The sequence below is a fragment of the Balearica regulorum genome, chromosome 1 (assembly GCF_011004875.1).
Source record: "Balearica regulorum gibbericeps isolate bBalReg1 chromosome 1, bBalReg1.pri, whole genome shotgun sequence".
Lineage (NCBI taxonomy): Eukaryota > Metazoa > Chordata > Aves > Gruiformes > Gruidae > Balearica > Balearica regulorum.
Genome location: NC_046184.1, coordinates 63,188,686 through 63,205,721, shown reverse-complemented (window position 1 = coordinate 63,205,721; position 17,036 = coordinate 63,188,686). Strand labels below are relative to the sequence as shown.

At 40.4% G+C, this 17,036-nt stretch overlaps 1 protein-coding gene across 4 annotated transcripts in view; it reads right to left on the bottom strand.

Moving 5' to 3' along the window:
• The window catches only part of KIAA1549 (KIAA1549 ortholog), a 156,753-nt gene that overhangs the window by 71,936 nt on the left and 67,781 nt on the right, over positions 1-17,036 (bottom strand). For all 4 annotated transcript variants that reach the window (XM_075755195.1, XM_075755202.1, XM_075755185.1 and 1 more), the window contains exons 2-3: positions 6,704-9,433; positions 5,118-5,206 (exon numbers count right to left, since the gene is read on the bottom strand). In XM_075755195.1, coding sequence (XP_075611310.1) covers positions 5,118-5,206; positions 6,704-9,433 — 2,819 coding nt within the window. The remainder of the gene's footprint in view (positions 1-5,117; positions 5,207-6,703; positions 9,434-17,036) is intronic.

The window sequence follows — 17,036 nt, the reverse complement described above, 5'->3', positions numbered from 1 at the left end:
TTTTATGGATATAATTTTCACACTCAAGAACGCTTTCTTCCAGGGAACACTTCTATCTGCTTATTTCAGCACAGTTACTACAATTACAATTTTCCTCTTCCAAATAATTTCCTGACTTCGAGTCTTAAAAACCCTGAGGAGTCTTAGTCATCATGTAAAAGAAATGAGATTGTAAGTTAAATATAAACCTCGGTGAATGTTTCCATGCAGACACTCTTATCCACCCTTTCTCTGTCACCTAAGTAAAAACAAACTGAAGGCTTTTATTTATTTAAACATATTGCAGTGTCTTTTCTCCTTCAGAGAAACTATCTCAATATCAACGACACCTGTTTCCCCAGCATTTTTTTTTCCTCTTTGGTTTACTCCCCTAGTTTGCTTTATTTGCCTAAGGCAGTCACACTAAAATATCTTGAGATGTCCAACACGATGGACTCACAAATAAATCTAAACCAGAGACCTAAAGGTTCTGATAAATGTGCACCCCTTGAAGAGATGCTAGCACCTTGCAGGCTTTGTGCTGGTGAAGGGTTATGTTAGATATCCTCAATTTCAGGATCAGCCTGATAGAAAAGCACAGTGCTACTTAAGTTGTGACCCACACGTTCCTTACTGGTATTTCTGCAACAGTGTAAAGTGATGGCAATTGCTGTTTAGAAGAGACAGCAAGCAGTTCTTTCCTCTCCTCTAAAACCCGTGCATTTCAAAGACATCATCTTCACCAGAAGAATCCACCTCAGTAGGAGAAGGAAATAAATTAAAAAAAAAGTCTATGCTGCTCATTATTCTTTTCTTCCTTCTTAGTCCACAAATATATGCAGCATCCAGCTTTTATTTTAAATGGATTTAGATCCACAGAACTCAAATTTGTTTGATATGAATAATATGCACAGCTCTTTTCAGTTCCTCTTATCTGAAATTTTATCCTTTTATCTCAGGATGAAATGATCTCTGCAGCTTCAGTTTGTCAAATGGAAACAGCAGTTATAATGGGTAAGACATGCCAAAAGAAAGTTTCCCATTACTTCCAAGGGAGACTACTTAAAAGGCAAGAAAAGGAGGAATTAGAATTACAAATCTCAGTGACAATTTGCTGGTGATTTCTAAAGCAATACACGCTGAGGAAGAGAGGCCTAGTCTAGCCAGCATATACTTGTGTGCCAGAGTTAGGTATTTCAGACAAGAAAGCAAGCCTCTGATAACTAACTCAGCTGTCTCCACCTCTGACCTGTTGCAGTGCACCATAGATGCAATGAAAGCAGCCTGCCCTGAACAACCCCTGGAAATTTTGCATCAACTTTTTCGTCTTAACAGCTAATGCTGTTTCTCTTTTGTGCTTCACTGCAGAAGAGCAACAGCAACTCCAGAAGAAAGGAAATTAAAAAAAAAAAATCCAACTTTTAAGTGTAATTTTGAGATAGGTAGATTAGAACCACTACAGGTCAAAACAATAGCTATTTCAGCTTGAGATATTGCAGGGTTGTCTACAGTTAGCTCTCTATAACCTAATTCAGATGACAAAAATAATATAGCCATGCCAGCATGATGCTGTCTACAACCTAATTCACAGTTTGCAAAGTTGCCTAGGATAGATAAGCACAGCTTACGACTCTTGATTCATGAATGAGAACAGCTCCTCTTGGCACAGCCCTAATGGTTCACAAACCCAGCCATCCATCCAACCAACCCTCTGTTGGAGGTTTTACCTCTACTGCCAGGACAGTGAGATGCTGACAAATCAGCTAGCTGAACCACCACATTTTAGAATGCTACCTATTAAGTAAACAAGTGCAAATTTCTTCTGTTAAACAAGTACAAATTTCTTATCTTAACATCTTGGGTCATAAAACTGGAGAAGCATGTAAAATCCATGTGTGCTTTGGAGACATTCCCACAGCAATAGCAGAAACCTTCAGTAGGTGCAGAGAACCCCTACACCACCTCAAGTTAAGCTATTCCTTCTCGAAACTGTGATGGCTAATCCAAGTCTGCTGTTTCCAGGACACAACCTATCTCATTCAAAGCTACCTCACAAGAGAGAGCGCTTGTAGTACAAAAAGTTTTCAAGCCTTGATTTACTAGATGCTAGAAGAGTACTTGGGGAAAACATCACTGTATGCTTACTCTGTCCCTTATGATGTTCCCTAAGAATTTGCTATTGATTATTGTCCTCTAAAATATTTGATTAGATGCACCTTTACTACCATCTAATCCATGCCTACACTCCACTGTATTATGCTGTGTAAACATCTGGCAGAAAGCATAAACAACTGATTTCCTCACCACCACCTTATTAAGCATCCTGTAAAGAGCCTGCAGAGAGCGTTTAACTTCCTGAAGATGGGCTACAAAGCCTCACAGGTCTTAAAAATGAAACAAAGCTTCTGCTTCTACGCACGTTAGGATCCTAAGGCAACAATTCTCTCAGTGTTTTTACACACCCAAATGGCACGAGCCAGAATTTTGGCAACAATGAGCAGCGATGAAGTTAGCGCAAGCCCACAAGGTGGCATCTTTGAAAGAAGCACTTAACTGCCTGGCAATGAACTCATCTCCTTACTTTGCAGGCAGAGGTGTGGATTATAGAAACCAATATGCTATGGACAGGCCCAAAACCCCACATCAAATGCAGCAACAAAGTGATTGAGTTATATATATAGATTATACTGCATGATAAAATTTCCAAGTGCAAATGAGGCTGGCAAAAAGCTTTTTCCTGTTGGCGTGAAGTTAATGGCACCTGGGGTCCTGCAACGAGTCACTGCCAACACTACTTTATTTCACACCCCAGTGCAACAAAGCTAAGTCAAGGGAACATTGTATAACAGATCTTACCCAAGTGTCATAAGGTTTACATTAGAGAAAGTTGACAAAAATTGCTCTTACTCAAACAATAAGGTCTTATTCTTTTGCAGATGCAATACATGGAGACCAGCTGGAAAGAACGGTAAAACTGTAGGTTATTCTCACTTTGCTGTAAGGACTTTTGTTAGGAAAAAAACGACAAAAGTTTTTTTCATCAGGCAGGATTCATGCCTGTGTCCTTTTTTTTTTTTCCCCACTTCAACAACTCAGAATGTTTGAAATAATAAAGAAACAGAGACCAAAGTTTCAACTGAAAAAGTTGGGAAAAAATATTTTAATTCTTTCAGTGTTAAGTTTGGTTTGTACTTAAAGTGAGCAGCAGTTATATCCATTGTTGCCATGGATGTTATTTTTAAAGCATACATTACTACCAAGTTAAAGTTAACAAGACTGTCTCCTGATTTACTGTGCATTACATCACAGCAAGGGAATAACATCTGTGAGCTGTAATAAGAGACAGTAAAAAAGCAGATTAGAGAAGTGCACTGCTTTACCATAACTTGCAAATGTACACACAGTTCCTGGGTACTGTCGACTAACAAGTCAGGGCTGTTTGATTAATTAAGTTTAGCAATATAGATTAATTTTGTTTAAAATTTTGCATTACATCACCATTAAACATGCTAATACTATAGACAACTCTTTATTTAAAATAAGTTTTGTTAGTACTTCACCATTAGAGGTGAAGACATTTGCTAGTGATTATTTTTAGAGCAAAACCCATACCCAAGGCATCACAAAGGGAACACATATGATAGTAACATTCTAGCATAAAATAAGCATAACTGATTCCACAGAAATGTTTTCTCCTTTTCATAAAGAAGAATTTATAAAGAATTAAGCTGGACTTACTGCATTATTTATAAAAACACAGTTGCTTCTGAGCAGCTTTAGTGCCAAAATAACCTATTGAGAGCTTTATAAGGCAATAGTGGGCATGAAAGGAAGGAATTTAAAGCGCAAAAATATAAAGAAGCAAGATATAAAATTTTGGCTCCAACTTTCAAATATATATTCAAATATATTCAAATATAACTAAACATAATTTATAGCAGCAGTTCACTGTGGCTGAAGTTTGGCAGAAATTCCTAACACTCCTATCTTGACTGGATAGTAGCGAGGTATATTCTCAAACATCAGACAGGAGTTGTTTAATTACTGAGTGCAGTGATTATGGAAGGAGCTGTCAAAATACTGTTTCCCTGCACAGATCGGCAAGCAGAAGTTAGAGGCACCACTGTGCATGGAGAAACTCAAGTTATGTTCAAAATTCAAACTGCTACTTGAGTAAACTTCATAATGAAAATGAGATCACAGACTCAAAAAAGTAAGATAATGTGGTGCTGGGCTATCACAACTGGATGAATGCCAACATGAAAAGCTGCAAGTGCAGCTGAACTTGCACCTACACCAGTAATTCCATTAAAACATTTCATTTTGTCCCCAGTGTTGAAATATCTGATTACACAACAAAGGTACCCCCAAACTACCTCTACAGTCTCTTCCTTTCAGAGGTGGGGAATTGAGCCTTTAAACCTCATCTCAACCAGACACTCACTTTGAGGTTAGGAAACAACACTGAAATACATTCAAAGATGATTACTTGAACATCAAAGCAGACAAAGCTTTAAAAAAAAAACCCAACACAACAAAATCAACCAAAACCAAAAGCGCCACAATTCCCAGCCCTGTGAGTGGCGGAAGGACAGGAGTCACACCTATTTGAAGACTTAAAAATAACATCTTACCATTGCACACCTGTTTTTTTTTCCCTGCCTTTTTCATCTGCCAACTCCTGCATTTGGGATTCCACCACTTCCCCTGAAAGTGTTGGTGGCCTCACAACATAAAATAGCACAAGGCTGTGCAGAAGGTTTTGTTTTAAGATGCTAGCAGAAGAAACAAAACTTTTTAACAGGTATTTCAAAGGGTGAAAGCTTTTCAGTTCAGTTCAGTTTCAATTCACTAGCCAAAGGAGGTGAGCAGTAGAGGCTGAGCACTGCTTGCTCACCCCTGGCAAAACCGTGAAAGGTCTGTCCTAGAAAATTATGACATTCTAAAAGTAAAAAAGCTGATGTCATATTCATGTTAAAAAGAAAAAAAAAACATGACTAACATTTAAGTTAGAATTAACCTCTCTCTGATATAGTACCACATGGGTTGTTTTTAAATCACTGTTTAAGCCTGTGAACTAAACCCACTATTGTATTATATTGACCAAAGACTACTTGTACACACTTCATACCACTTACCTCTAGCTCTACTGATCGCCTGAACTGAACTCTAAGCACTTCTCTGATGGATTCACTGACATTTTGTAGAACAGCTCTTCGGGCCAGCACTGGAAATTAATGTCAGTCAGTAAATACATTTTAGCTTCATCTCTTGGGCTTTGATTCAAAGCTGCATTTTCAATTGTGAAATGCATGGAAAAGCAGGCAATGAGATCAATTGCATCAAACAGATAAGACGATAGACAAGAAACAGGTAAAGGTGTGACTGTACCCTAAAAAGTGACTGTACATAGAGTTCAAGGAACTCCAGGTTTATTTTCTCTCTCGTTTTGTTTTTTTATATCTAATGTCTTTAGCATTCCAGTAAAAGAATCTTCTAAAGAGCCACTGAGGCATTCAAATTGGATCTGAAAGTCGCAGCACATTCAGTCTGACCTGTGCACAACGAGCCTGCTGTCATAACGCAGTTAAGGTTTTGTAGGCAATGTGTGGAATGCAGATGAGGTCAGAAAAAAGCCACAGAAAATATGCATCTACTTTTCTCTTAATAAAAAGTAAACAAACATGACATTGATTACTGAAAGGGATATTCACCGAGTCAGAAACTGCTTTAAAAACCCCACATCCCTACAGATGTCGTGTCTGTTACAGTCACACTTGAGACTGTGACTATGGTCAAGGAAACAACTGAAAAGTGTTGTGTTATCATCCTGCATTTACTTTCCATGAGTTTCTTGCCTACAAAACTACTTAAATTACAGGTTAAAAAAAATAATGTTCCTTATCACCAGCATAGCCAGCTCACCTTCATAGCTGGAGGATGAGATTATGCTCATTCTGCTTTACACATTACAAGTAAATCTTAAGGGCAAAACGTGTAGCTTACCAGAGAACATGCAGCACTTCTGCAGCTGCCCTGGATTAGTTCGCTGGTATTGTTTTGTTAACAAGCTAGGAAGAGGTAGGAAAACACCAAAAAAAGCAAACACAGATGCTGAGACAATTAATTTTGAAACAAACTAAGGTCACTTTTTCTGGTTACAAACACACCAAATCCAATTAAAGTAAGTATGGGAGGAGGTAAATTATAAACATAAACTAGTAGGGTAAAATTATAAAAATGGTAACAAAACAGAAACATTTTTTAAACCAACTCTCCTCTTTCATATTACAACATTACCTCACATGCAGGTTTTTTTTACAAACAGCAGCAACAACTGAAAGGAGAAACTTACTCAGTCAGAACATTTAATAGCTTGGCAGAACAGTACCATGACAGTAACATTCATTTACAAGCCATGAAATGATAAAGCAGCCTCTAATTCAGTATACTTGTATATACGCATCAGCAATTTTAGAAGACAATTTCATTCTCTGTGCAGTGTAACGTGTATGTAACTCGCTATCACAACGGACTTTGTTCGAGGGAATTCTATTATTTTCAAGACTAAATGATAAATCAATGCTTTTACAGCTGTTTGTCTAAATTTACACTGTACTTTTTTGAAAGGTTCGCTTAGCCAATTCGACACCTGCAATTTAGCTAGGGGTTCACATTACAGTGGCTTCTGCAAAACAAAATAAATATGTTAGGAGTATCTTACCTGCAGTGACTAAGTAAGCATCAGGAACCGTAATGTCGCAGACATAGGGTTGCCTGGTAGTGGTCACAGCAGAGGTTACAACCGTAGATTCAGATGGAGTAGTGGTCGCCAGAGGGGTGGAAGAGAATGTCTCCAGGCTGCCTGCAGCAGTCATGCCACGGCTGCCCGTGGTGGCAGTGGTCATGGGGACAGTGGTGGGAGCAGCCGATGCATCAGTACCAGCAGTTGCACTGCTTCCTGCTGGAACTTCGTATCCAGTGTGAGGGCTAGAAGTCGGAGGGAATTGCGTGGGAGCAAACAACGTGGTCACAGATGGAGATGCTGTAGGAAAGGGCATTGTGCTGCTGGTGTCGACACGTGACGTCAGGTTGTCAGGGTCTGCTGGAGGAAGGGCTGTGTGGGCACTGCCCTCGCTGCGAGATGTGAAAAGCAGCGTGGGGTTAACTGTAGCACCAATATCCTCATCGGAAGCTGGAGCAGTTGAGAGCAGAGGTGAAGATACATCTAAGACAGGAGTTGTTGGAAAGGTAGTAAACAAAGAGATCAGATTAGTTTCATTGAGCAAGATGCTGCTGGTAACAGACTGGGTGTCGGAAGTGGGCAGCACCAGGGTAGGAACCACGGAGTGAGAGGCTGAGAGTGAGGGCTCCAACTGAGAGGTAGCTCCTGTAACAGCTGAGGTAAACACAACTTCAGAGCCCACTGGCAATACTGAGGGTGCTTCCAGAAACACAGATGACTCAGAGTGAAAATGTGATGACAGTATTGTTTCAGGAACATGTGCACCTGGAACAGAGGATGCATTTGAATAAAAGTATGATGTTTGTCCGAGAGGGAACTGAGAAATCTCGGCATCAGTAGCAGAGCTGAGAGTGGTAGCTAACTCCCAGCTGGAAACATCCTCAGAAAGTACTGATGTCCCAGTCAACAAGGTCTGAGGTAAGAGTGTTGATGAATCACTTTGCATGACAGAGTAAGAATTTAGCATGGCCAATGATAAAGACAAGTAGCTAGGTTCAATAAAAAAAGGTGTTGATAAAAGATTGGATGGAAAATCTGAAATATTTAAAGACAGTTCTTCCCTTGTAGATGTCTTGTCAAGCAAAACCACAGATTCTGATGGCATTAATTCTGGTGACTCCAGCAAAGTCGTATGAATGACTGCAAATGATGCCACTGGCTCACTCGGGATGAAGGTAGAGTCAAACAGAATGGTGGCATCAGGGAGTTCTGCATGAGTGCTTGGTGTCAACAAAACCGTTTCCAGAACAGGAAGGGAAAACAGGGCAGCAGAGATGTTCAGTAATGTTCCTCCAGGGATCTGATGGTAGGAAGGGGAAATTTTTATAGATGTTTTAGTGTTCAGGACAGCGTCCGTTGTGCTTAAAAACACACTTGAATCAGGCATTTCTGCGAATCGTGAAGAAAATGAAACAACTGGTCTCGACGGAAAAGAAGTATCAAAAGTCTCAGGTGTAGGTTCCTCTAATTCATACCCGTCCGTAATTATAGTTGTAAATGGAGTTATGCCTTGTACTTCAGAGGCTTTGATGGATAAAGTTTCAACATAATCTCCTGAGCCCACGTCATGTTCTGGGGAAAAGCCTGCTTCTGGCAGAAGTGAAACTGAGTCACAATACAGGCAAGAACTGTATGATCTCGTGAAAGGCACTGGACTCATGAGCTCATTGACAAGCTCTGATTGACTTGGTATTTCTGAACCGGCAGGCAAATTTGGTGCTGTTCTGGACAATTCATGTGTAAACAGGCTGGCATTAAGAACCATATTAGACTCTGTGGAAATGGAAGCAGAGTGAAGTGGGAAAGACGTGACTGGAAGACTAACAGGAAACAAAGCAGGCTCAGCACCAGCTGCTGAAGCTGGCGCAGCCCAGGGAATGCTTGGAGTGGAGTAGGTTCTTAGATTGAGAGTTTCTGCTGCCCTGCTACTCACATCAGTGTAAACGTCACCATATGGGTCTGCACTTTGTGTTGTGGCATCTGGGGTCACAGGGCTATTTTTATCCAGCAACTTGAGATGAAGAGGAGACCCTTCTGAAGCAGCCCCAAAAGGCAGAGCTGTTAAACTTGCATTTATGTTTTCCTGCACCGCAACTCCCGCCTCTGAAGGAATGGAAGTGAAATAAATAGCGGTATTTGGAGGGTACAATGGCAACTCTCTGCTTGCTGTTAGCATTTCACTATCTGGTATAAAAGGCTTCGATTCTGTAAGAGTGTTACTGCGTTCAGGGACAGCACTCAACAGAGTCTTCTGCCGCGCTGTTTTTGAGATATCATATGGTGATAAAAGGACTGATAATGAAGGTGTTAGCAACACAGTTTCTAACGTTTCTCTTGGTGGCTCTACTGCATTAACTGAGTGATGATCTGTTAAAACTGCAAAAGACTTCAGTGGAGGAGTCCACTGTGCCTTTGGAAAGGAGCTAATAAATTCATCATCACCTAAGAATGCCTCATTGCTTGTTACAGAGACATCTACCAATGGTGTACTTCTCCCTTCTGAAATCCTGACCATTTCTTCTTGGTTAAATAAAGTCATATCAAAGGGAGTGGTAACTGATGATAAAACCGTTTGAAGGAAATTACTTTCTTGGGACTCCAAAGTACTTTTTGCTAAGGCCATTTGTGTCCTGCTGCCTGATACGCTTTGGTGCACCTTTGAGTCCATTGAGAAAAAGGAAAAATTTTGCTGCTCCAAGGATCTCTCATCTAAATAAAGAGGGAGAGAGAAAAACAAAACCCAAAACCCACCAGATTAGCACAAATAGCAAGATCACAGAGAGCAAACCTCATGCACAGTATTTCTGGAGACAACTGCCCAGAATTCAAGGGCTGACACAAAACCTCTCAGTACGTGAAAAGCCTCCATAAGTGAGTCAGCTCAAATAGTAAGATTCCCAGTGAAACTCCATTCCCTGGAAATGAACCAGACAACATGAGCTGCTCTCACTCTGTACCTACTCATCTCTCTACAGCAGCACTCCAGTGAGCCCCACGAAAGGACAGAAAGTGGCTCCCCCTTACCTATGGAAGGCTATAGTGTATGGCAGCTCATGGTATCACAAAGCAAACAAACCAAAAAGGGTAATAAGGAACAAGGTAGGGAAAAATTTTGCATAACTTTAGGTCTTCTGCTTTCCTTTAGCATCACTTCATTTCCTCCGGTTTTATTATTTCATAATATTAGGTTCACTTGCAGATCTGTTCTGTTTCAAGGACCAGATCTTCCCTCTCATATCAGAAATGAGTGATGCTTATGAGAGATGAAGAGGGGTTCTCTTTATGTAAGGCAAATGTGGACCCGATATCAACTGCAAGAATTTGCCAAGTAACATGTCCAGTAGTTACACTTACATTGTCAGCCAGTCATTTAACTTCTGGCCTTTTAGCAGTCAGTGACAAATTGCTTCACTACACAATTGCCATCTTTATTCACAACCGGCTGTAGGAGTACGCTGTTTATGGGCCACCTGTAATAAAACTTTCACTGTTCCAGTTTGCAGAATTCAAGTAGTAATAGCCGGGTTCAAACACAAAGGAGAAAAAGCTAAGAATTCACCAGATATTTTAACAAAACACCTGCAAAAGTCATATATGAATATCATTTGCATAACTTGCCTATAATTCCTCCTCTCTCACAAGAGCGTTCTTGGGTTACAGAAAAGATTTGTATATAAAGCTTTACCAACCATGGATGTGTTTTGCAGAGAAAAGGTTGATTATTGCTTGAGTGCTTTTCTGAAATGTCAAGACTGGATTAGTAGCCTTCCGAGCTGAATATTAAAGGAAATCACAGAAAATTGCCGCAGGATATTTTTCAAGGATACACACAAAGGTTTCATCCTTAAATTATCTATCCCACCTGATCATCCTGTTTTCATACGGGAGCGTCCATGCAGTGCTGCTGGAACCTACCGATAACGCACATTAAGAGGGCTGGGAGGGGGGCAGGAATCCCATCCAGTTAAACCACCAGGGATCAGTTTAAAATAAAAATGAGCATACACAGTATAAAGTGCCAGAGAGTGATACAGTACACTGCTCAACTGTAACTACATTTGTAACCCTTTAGAGGATGCCTTGAACTCAGTAACCTGTAGCAGATCTTGCAGGAACAGCTCACCTATCTGTTACGCACTGTCAGTCTAACACCACTTTCGAAAGGTGATAAACTGCTGTAATCATCCCCTCGTCTCTGGTCTGTTTGCTAAATTCCTTGACATAACTTTTCAAGTGCTGACATATCAACTAGATCAAGTTGCTGATCTGAAAATCACAATTACAAGAATTAATGCACAGAGCTAATAACACTGTACCACTAATCACACCTAATGAAATATGAGCACTGTGATTATATACTTTATTTTACAGTTCCCACGCAAAATGTTTTGCAGCACAGCAGACACTGTTCTCTCAAGTACTCCCAATCCATTTTTTTTTCCTTCTGAAACTCACTGTAGGCATTGCCAGCTTTATGATGCCTAGTTGTGGTGTGATGATAAAATATACCGCCTTACAATGCTCTCAGGGCAAAAATAAAGAAAAGAAAAAACAGGTACACTCTTGTAAAAGCTATGTAAGACAAACACACAAGTCCATCGTTGACTTCTTCCATGGAGGCCAGCTGTTTGAACATGGCATAGTGCAGCACAGTGCAGCCACCATGGAATAACAGCTTTCACAAGCAGTTAACGTAGGTAACAGACAAAGCAGTTTCTAGCAAGTACGGAACTGAAACACGGACCCTCGGCCAGTCCCATTTGACCAAAAGCTGTTCAATGTTTTCTCCTCGCTAAAAGTCTCCCTAGCCTCGCTCCTTCCTTTGACTTAGGCTTCCAGTGACATTCTGAGTAAGCAGTGAGTTACCAAAGGCAAAGACTTACAAGGCTATGAAACAAACACTGCCAAAATGAATCACTCCGCTCCCTATAGGTATGCACAAATCCTTTTAGCCAGCCCCATAAGATCCTGTCCACCTCGGTCCCACTTTGGACACTTAGCACGTGCTTACAGTGAATTCCAAATTGCAGGCAAACGTGTTATCAGGTAAATTCCTTGTTCATCACGGCTTCATGTTGTAAATCCCTGCGGCAGTAACACAAGACAGCTGCGTTAGCTTCAACACAGTAAGTGTGGTAAATCTGGAATTGCTACACATGATAGTTAATATGACTGGCAAAGATGAATACATACTAATTACTAACTGCACTTTTGATCACATATCTACACAAATGCTTGACCCAAAGCTAGAGGCGATTCCACAAACAAAACAGTTTCACTGCCTATACATGCCTGCGCTGTGAATCATCATCTTCCTTCACCCAGAGAACATTCCCTTTATCTTTGTTCAATTTGACAGGGGAGCTGTCAATACAGCAAGATCCCGCTGGAAGTGACTACAGGTCACAGACGGATGTTCTGAAGAGTTATCTGCACCACCATAAGCTGTCCAACAGACCTGCATAAAAGGCAAGGGCAATCCTGGCTTTATTATTCTGAATAATCATTTTGACTTCAGAATAAGTTTTTCTTGACAGTCTGCTAATACTTTTTCCTTGGAAGAAACAAAGTAATAGCAAGTAACAATGTTATCATACACCTGTGTCTCTTAACAAGGCAATGAATCTTGCCACTAATGCCAGGAAAGAAAGAACACAACTTCTGAAAAAGATGTTTGTTTTGGTTTTTTGGTTTTTTTTTAAGGAAAACACACCATGCTTGAAAAAGTTACAAGCTATAAGACAAGCTAAGGGCACTGTTACTTGACATAAGTGGAGTGGGATAAATTAACTTGTACATACAAGGTTTTGAAAAAAAACCTCACCAGCAAGTTTGCAAGCCAATGTTCTATGCTACTTGCTTTGCTTAGTGTTTTAGAAGCAGGGAGCATTAGTGACATGCCATTAATAATACCAATGATTGTTTTCTGTCATGCCCAGAAGAACAGTGTACTACTTGAATACTGCTTGTCAGAATTGTGCACGCCTCTCATGGTGAGCAGATGGGACATGCGGCAGATGTGCTCGGGAGCTGCCAGACAGCCCACAAAGAAAAGGAAAAGCAAAGGAAAAAAGGGAAGAAGGTGAAGGCACACCACGGCATGACAATCGCGCCTGCATCAGCACAGAGTGGCCGATCTAGCTATACCACGGGACAAAGAAAGCAGACAGATTGCACATGTTCTGGTGTATCTCAATGCCACGACTGCACAAAGCTATTGATGAATATCAATGCTGACTTGTTTGTTTGCACAGCTGTTGTTGGGTGACTGTTTCACCGACCAGCAACTGTACTGCCGTTGAGCTAGGCAATGGTGACAGGATGACAATCAGACAAGCCAAACTCTGCCAAGCTGATAACATTACGAAAAGAATAGATAGCTTAGGAAGCAGAGCCGCGATCCCAAGCTACAGCAAAGGGGAGGAAAGGAGAGCACTCATGGCAGGGAGGCACAGATGGCACCGGTACAATGCCTCGGCTCACACAGCGATGTTCGGACACGGGAGGAGTGACAGCATAGGAAATGTGCTGATGGGCTTGGGGTGATGAACTCTCTGCTGCTTCTGCTGCCCCCAAAACTGCCAAGAGCTTGAACGACATTGACAAGTAATGAAATCTGTCACTGAACACAACCACCCCTTCAACTGCCAAATCTGTATTTACAGAAGCATGGCCACGCACCGTTAACGCTGGTGCAGACTCGGGCGAATTCGGGAAGTGCAATAACATCAGCACAGCACTTTCCCATGACTACAGCAAAGGACTGCTGCAGTCTATAGACTTCTTTGGTGACAAAAACATACCATGTCAGCTTGCCAGGAACCTATGTGTGTTCATAAACCAGGAACTAGACTAGTCATTTTTCCAGAAATCAGAGGGATGTAGTCTTCATCCTTCCTGTAGCTGCAGTGCTGAAAGTAATGTCTTCCATACTCTAAAGTAAAAAAATTATGATTTTTCAAATATATATATTTGTAATAATATATGCATATATTAATATGCTTTCATGGTTTTATATTTCGTTTATAATAAATATACTTTCATGTATTTTTAAATGCAGGATCCAAGATGTAATCTCACCTCTGCCACTGATCTCTCATGTGACTTCGAAAAAGTTGCATTACTTTTCTGCACTCTGCTATTAAAGCGTGGCAATTGTACACTATCACAACTATTGATATTACTAAAATATAGGCAATTCCCTATATTACAAAAATGTTAAATTATAGATGATAGGTACAGGCATGACAACAACAAATACAGAGAAGTCTTTACTTGTGATAAAATTAAACCTTGAGAAAAGAACTAGTAATTTTTGTTCTATTATTTTCAGGAAATTAATAAAGTTTGCAAACATCAGAAAGTGCCAGCAGACTAGCAGCAAGCCAGTTCAAAAAATACATGACTTAAAAAAAAAAAATCTTCTCTCTACTAACATGATCTACAAAACTAAATTTTAGTACCTTTATTTTTTAGGTAAGGAGAAAAACTGTTTTTTTATTGCTGCCCATTATTTCAGAGGCATTTGGTAAAGAGGTAGAGAGGCAACCGATGCTACATACATGTCAACTATTACGGGAAAATTCCTATTAACTAGATAACAACAATTCCCAAATTATTAAAATTAAAGCTATGAACTCATTAGGAATATACACCACTTGAAATGGCTCCCTGACTATGGGGTAGAGTAGCACATCACATTTAAGGGAAGCTTTTAACAACATTTTTTTAATTTAACTTTTTCTTTGAGAACCAGAAAGTAAGAAAATGAAATAACTGAATGTAGAGTAGGATGAGACCACCCAAGGGTAGAGAGAATGACAGATGCAAATGCATCTGAAAAAAACCCAAAAACCCAAACCATAACTCTTCCTTAACACTTGATAACTTTCTAATTTATTTAACAGCATTAGTTCAATAACAGCTGTTAGTTCAGCTTCCGTCAAAGAGCTTGTATGCATTAGGTCATTGCAAAAAATTTACACCGTTCTCTTGTGTAAGCCTCTAACTAAATTTCTTAGGTGTCTGGCTTGTAGGAAAATACCAGTTACAGCAGCATGTGCAGCTGAAAAGCTGTCTGCTTTCTTCTCTGGGAGGCATTAAGCATGGATTGAACAGTGACAGTAATCACCCCTGGCACACAAAAGCCAGGGAGAGGAGGGGATGGGAGCCTGCACTGTTCCTGCCTTCCAAAGCTTCAGCTCCCAGCTCCTCTGTGGGGCCCTGGGCAGCTTTGGGATGGTTCTGTTCCCCGGAGCACATGCTGCACCCGTGCCCAACGCTCCCTTTGGGCAGCGTACGCTTAGGCTGTGCAAGGGACACAAATCATCTGGAGTCCTAACAGCTGCTTCTCAAAGATATTCATTTTCTTATTGTAAAAAATCAAGAATATTTCTCATAATTTACCACATGCACTTATGATTTTTAATTAACCTGTTTGTACCACCTGAAAGACTGAAAGAGAAATAAAAAATAAAAAGAAATAAAAAATTGATGCCAAGTCTCTGCACTCTTTTGCACTGCAGCTGAAGATAAGATTTCATAACAAATAAAGTTGTATTAAGAGTGTTAATAGCAATCCTGCAAAGTCAGTGCCTATGTACGTGCACGCTCACTTTTGCACACTTCATGTTTCAATACAGTCAAGAAAGAAGAGGAACATCTTGAAATCATTCTTCATCCACACGCAAACAGATGTGGCTCAGCTGCTGCCCAGGTGCAAGTATACAAGAAACTCCTCCTCCTGCACAGCAAATGAGCACAGGCTTCCAGCTCTGCACAAGGAGAGGAGACGCACCAAAGCACAAAGGGAAGGGGCAAAGATAAACCCTTGCTTGCTTGCCAGCAGAGTTGATGAAGACTTTGTAAAGACAGAGGTTTAGTCTAACTGCATACCATACCTGAGTCAAAAAATACATCACGACACTCCTCATCAACTATCACATTTGAAAACCAATACCAATGAACTAGAATACCAGGCACTAGCATTTACATTTTCTTCCTATCCAACATTAAAAAAACCCTCAAAACTTCCTTTTGGACACTTTTTCTGGTAACCATCATGTTAAAGAACTGTAGGCAGTCTGGGATCCCAACTGCCACTGCAAAGTCAATAGAACACCTCATCAGAAAACTTGCAATCTATGTTCTCATCCAGGAATCTTCCTAACATACCCACTGCTGAGGCAGAACAGGACCCTGAAGTAGTTTACAGTAAACGGTAGATTAAAAGAAAAAAACCCAAACCAACCCACAGCTTCTCTTTATTTAATACCATTGTAACACATTCTGTTTTGCATGAAAGAGAGAAAAAAGCCTTGCAACCCAAGTGAACCTTTTTGCAACCTAAAAGCCAACAGCACACCACCAGATCAGGCAGTTAGCGCAGGAGAGCATACAGGTGGGGAGAAAGCCAACAACTCCACCACTCACTCCATAAACACATGCACACAGCAAGATCCACTTCCCAAACAGTATTATTACCTTTGAATAAACTACAGCTTTGCTAACAAGTGGGCTGGGAACAAAACCCATGCACAGAACAGTTTGTCAGGCCTACACAACACCTGCAAACCCAAACAATACAGAAATCCTCATTTGTGGAACTGCATAAAGCTCTTACAGCACCAAGATGCTTCGAACTGACAGTCCCTCTCCAGAACTTCTCTGAACATATAGATACCCAAATGCAAAGGTGAGAAAGCAAATTAGCCATGACCATTCACATAATTTTGAACATCTCAGGGGAAGAAAGGAAGATGTTTCCCATAGAGAAGCCCTCCATGGCCACTACGTGTTCCTACAGACCATCACCCACAGCTGAGGAAAGTGATGGCTTCGTGCAGAGCTCAGTGCTCCAACATGACCGGCTGGTTGGCCATGCACGCACACACACAGAAAATTGCAAATCAAATCATAGTTCAAAGTGTAGCTTTTGCTGGGAGCATTCACACTTTTTTGGCATTTAGTTGTACATGACATCATCATGTGGGAAGCCATATGTTAGGGATACACACAAACTTGAATTGGCCTTACAAATGTTAATTCTAAGAAAAACTCTCATCAGATTTGCTCATCATGATACCCAGGTCACATTTTTAAAAAGAAAAAGATTTCTTTCCTCCCCCGTTTTGTTTTTTTTTTTTTTTAATTTTATATAATTGCTCTCTGCACAGTAACTTGATTTTTAGTCTCTCAAAAGCCAGTGTCAGTTTTCGTCTAACCAAATGACTACTGAGAAGCTTTCTGTTTATGCTCAACACTGCAGTGTCCTCCAAAATGCAGATCCTGGAAGCTTTTGAAAAAAACAATT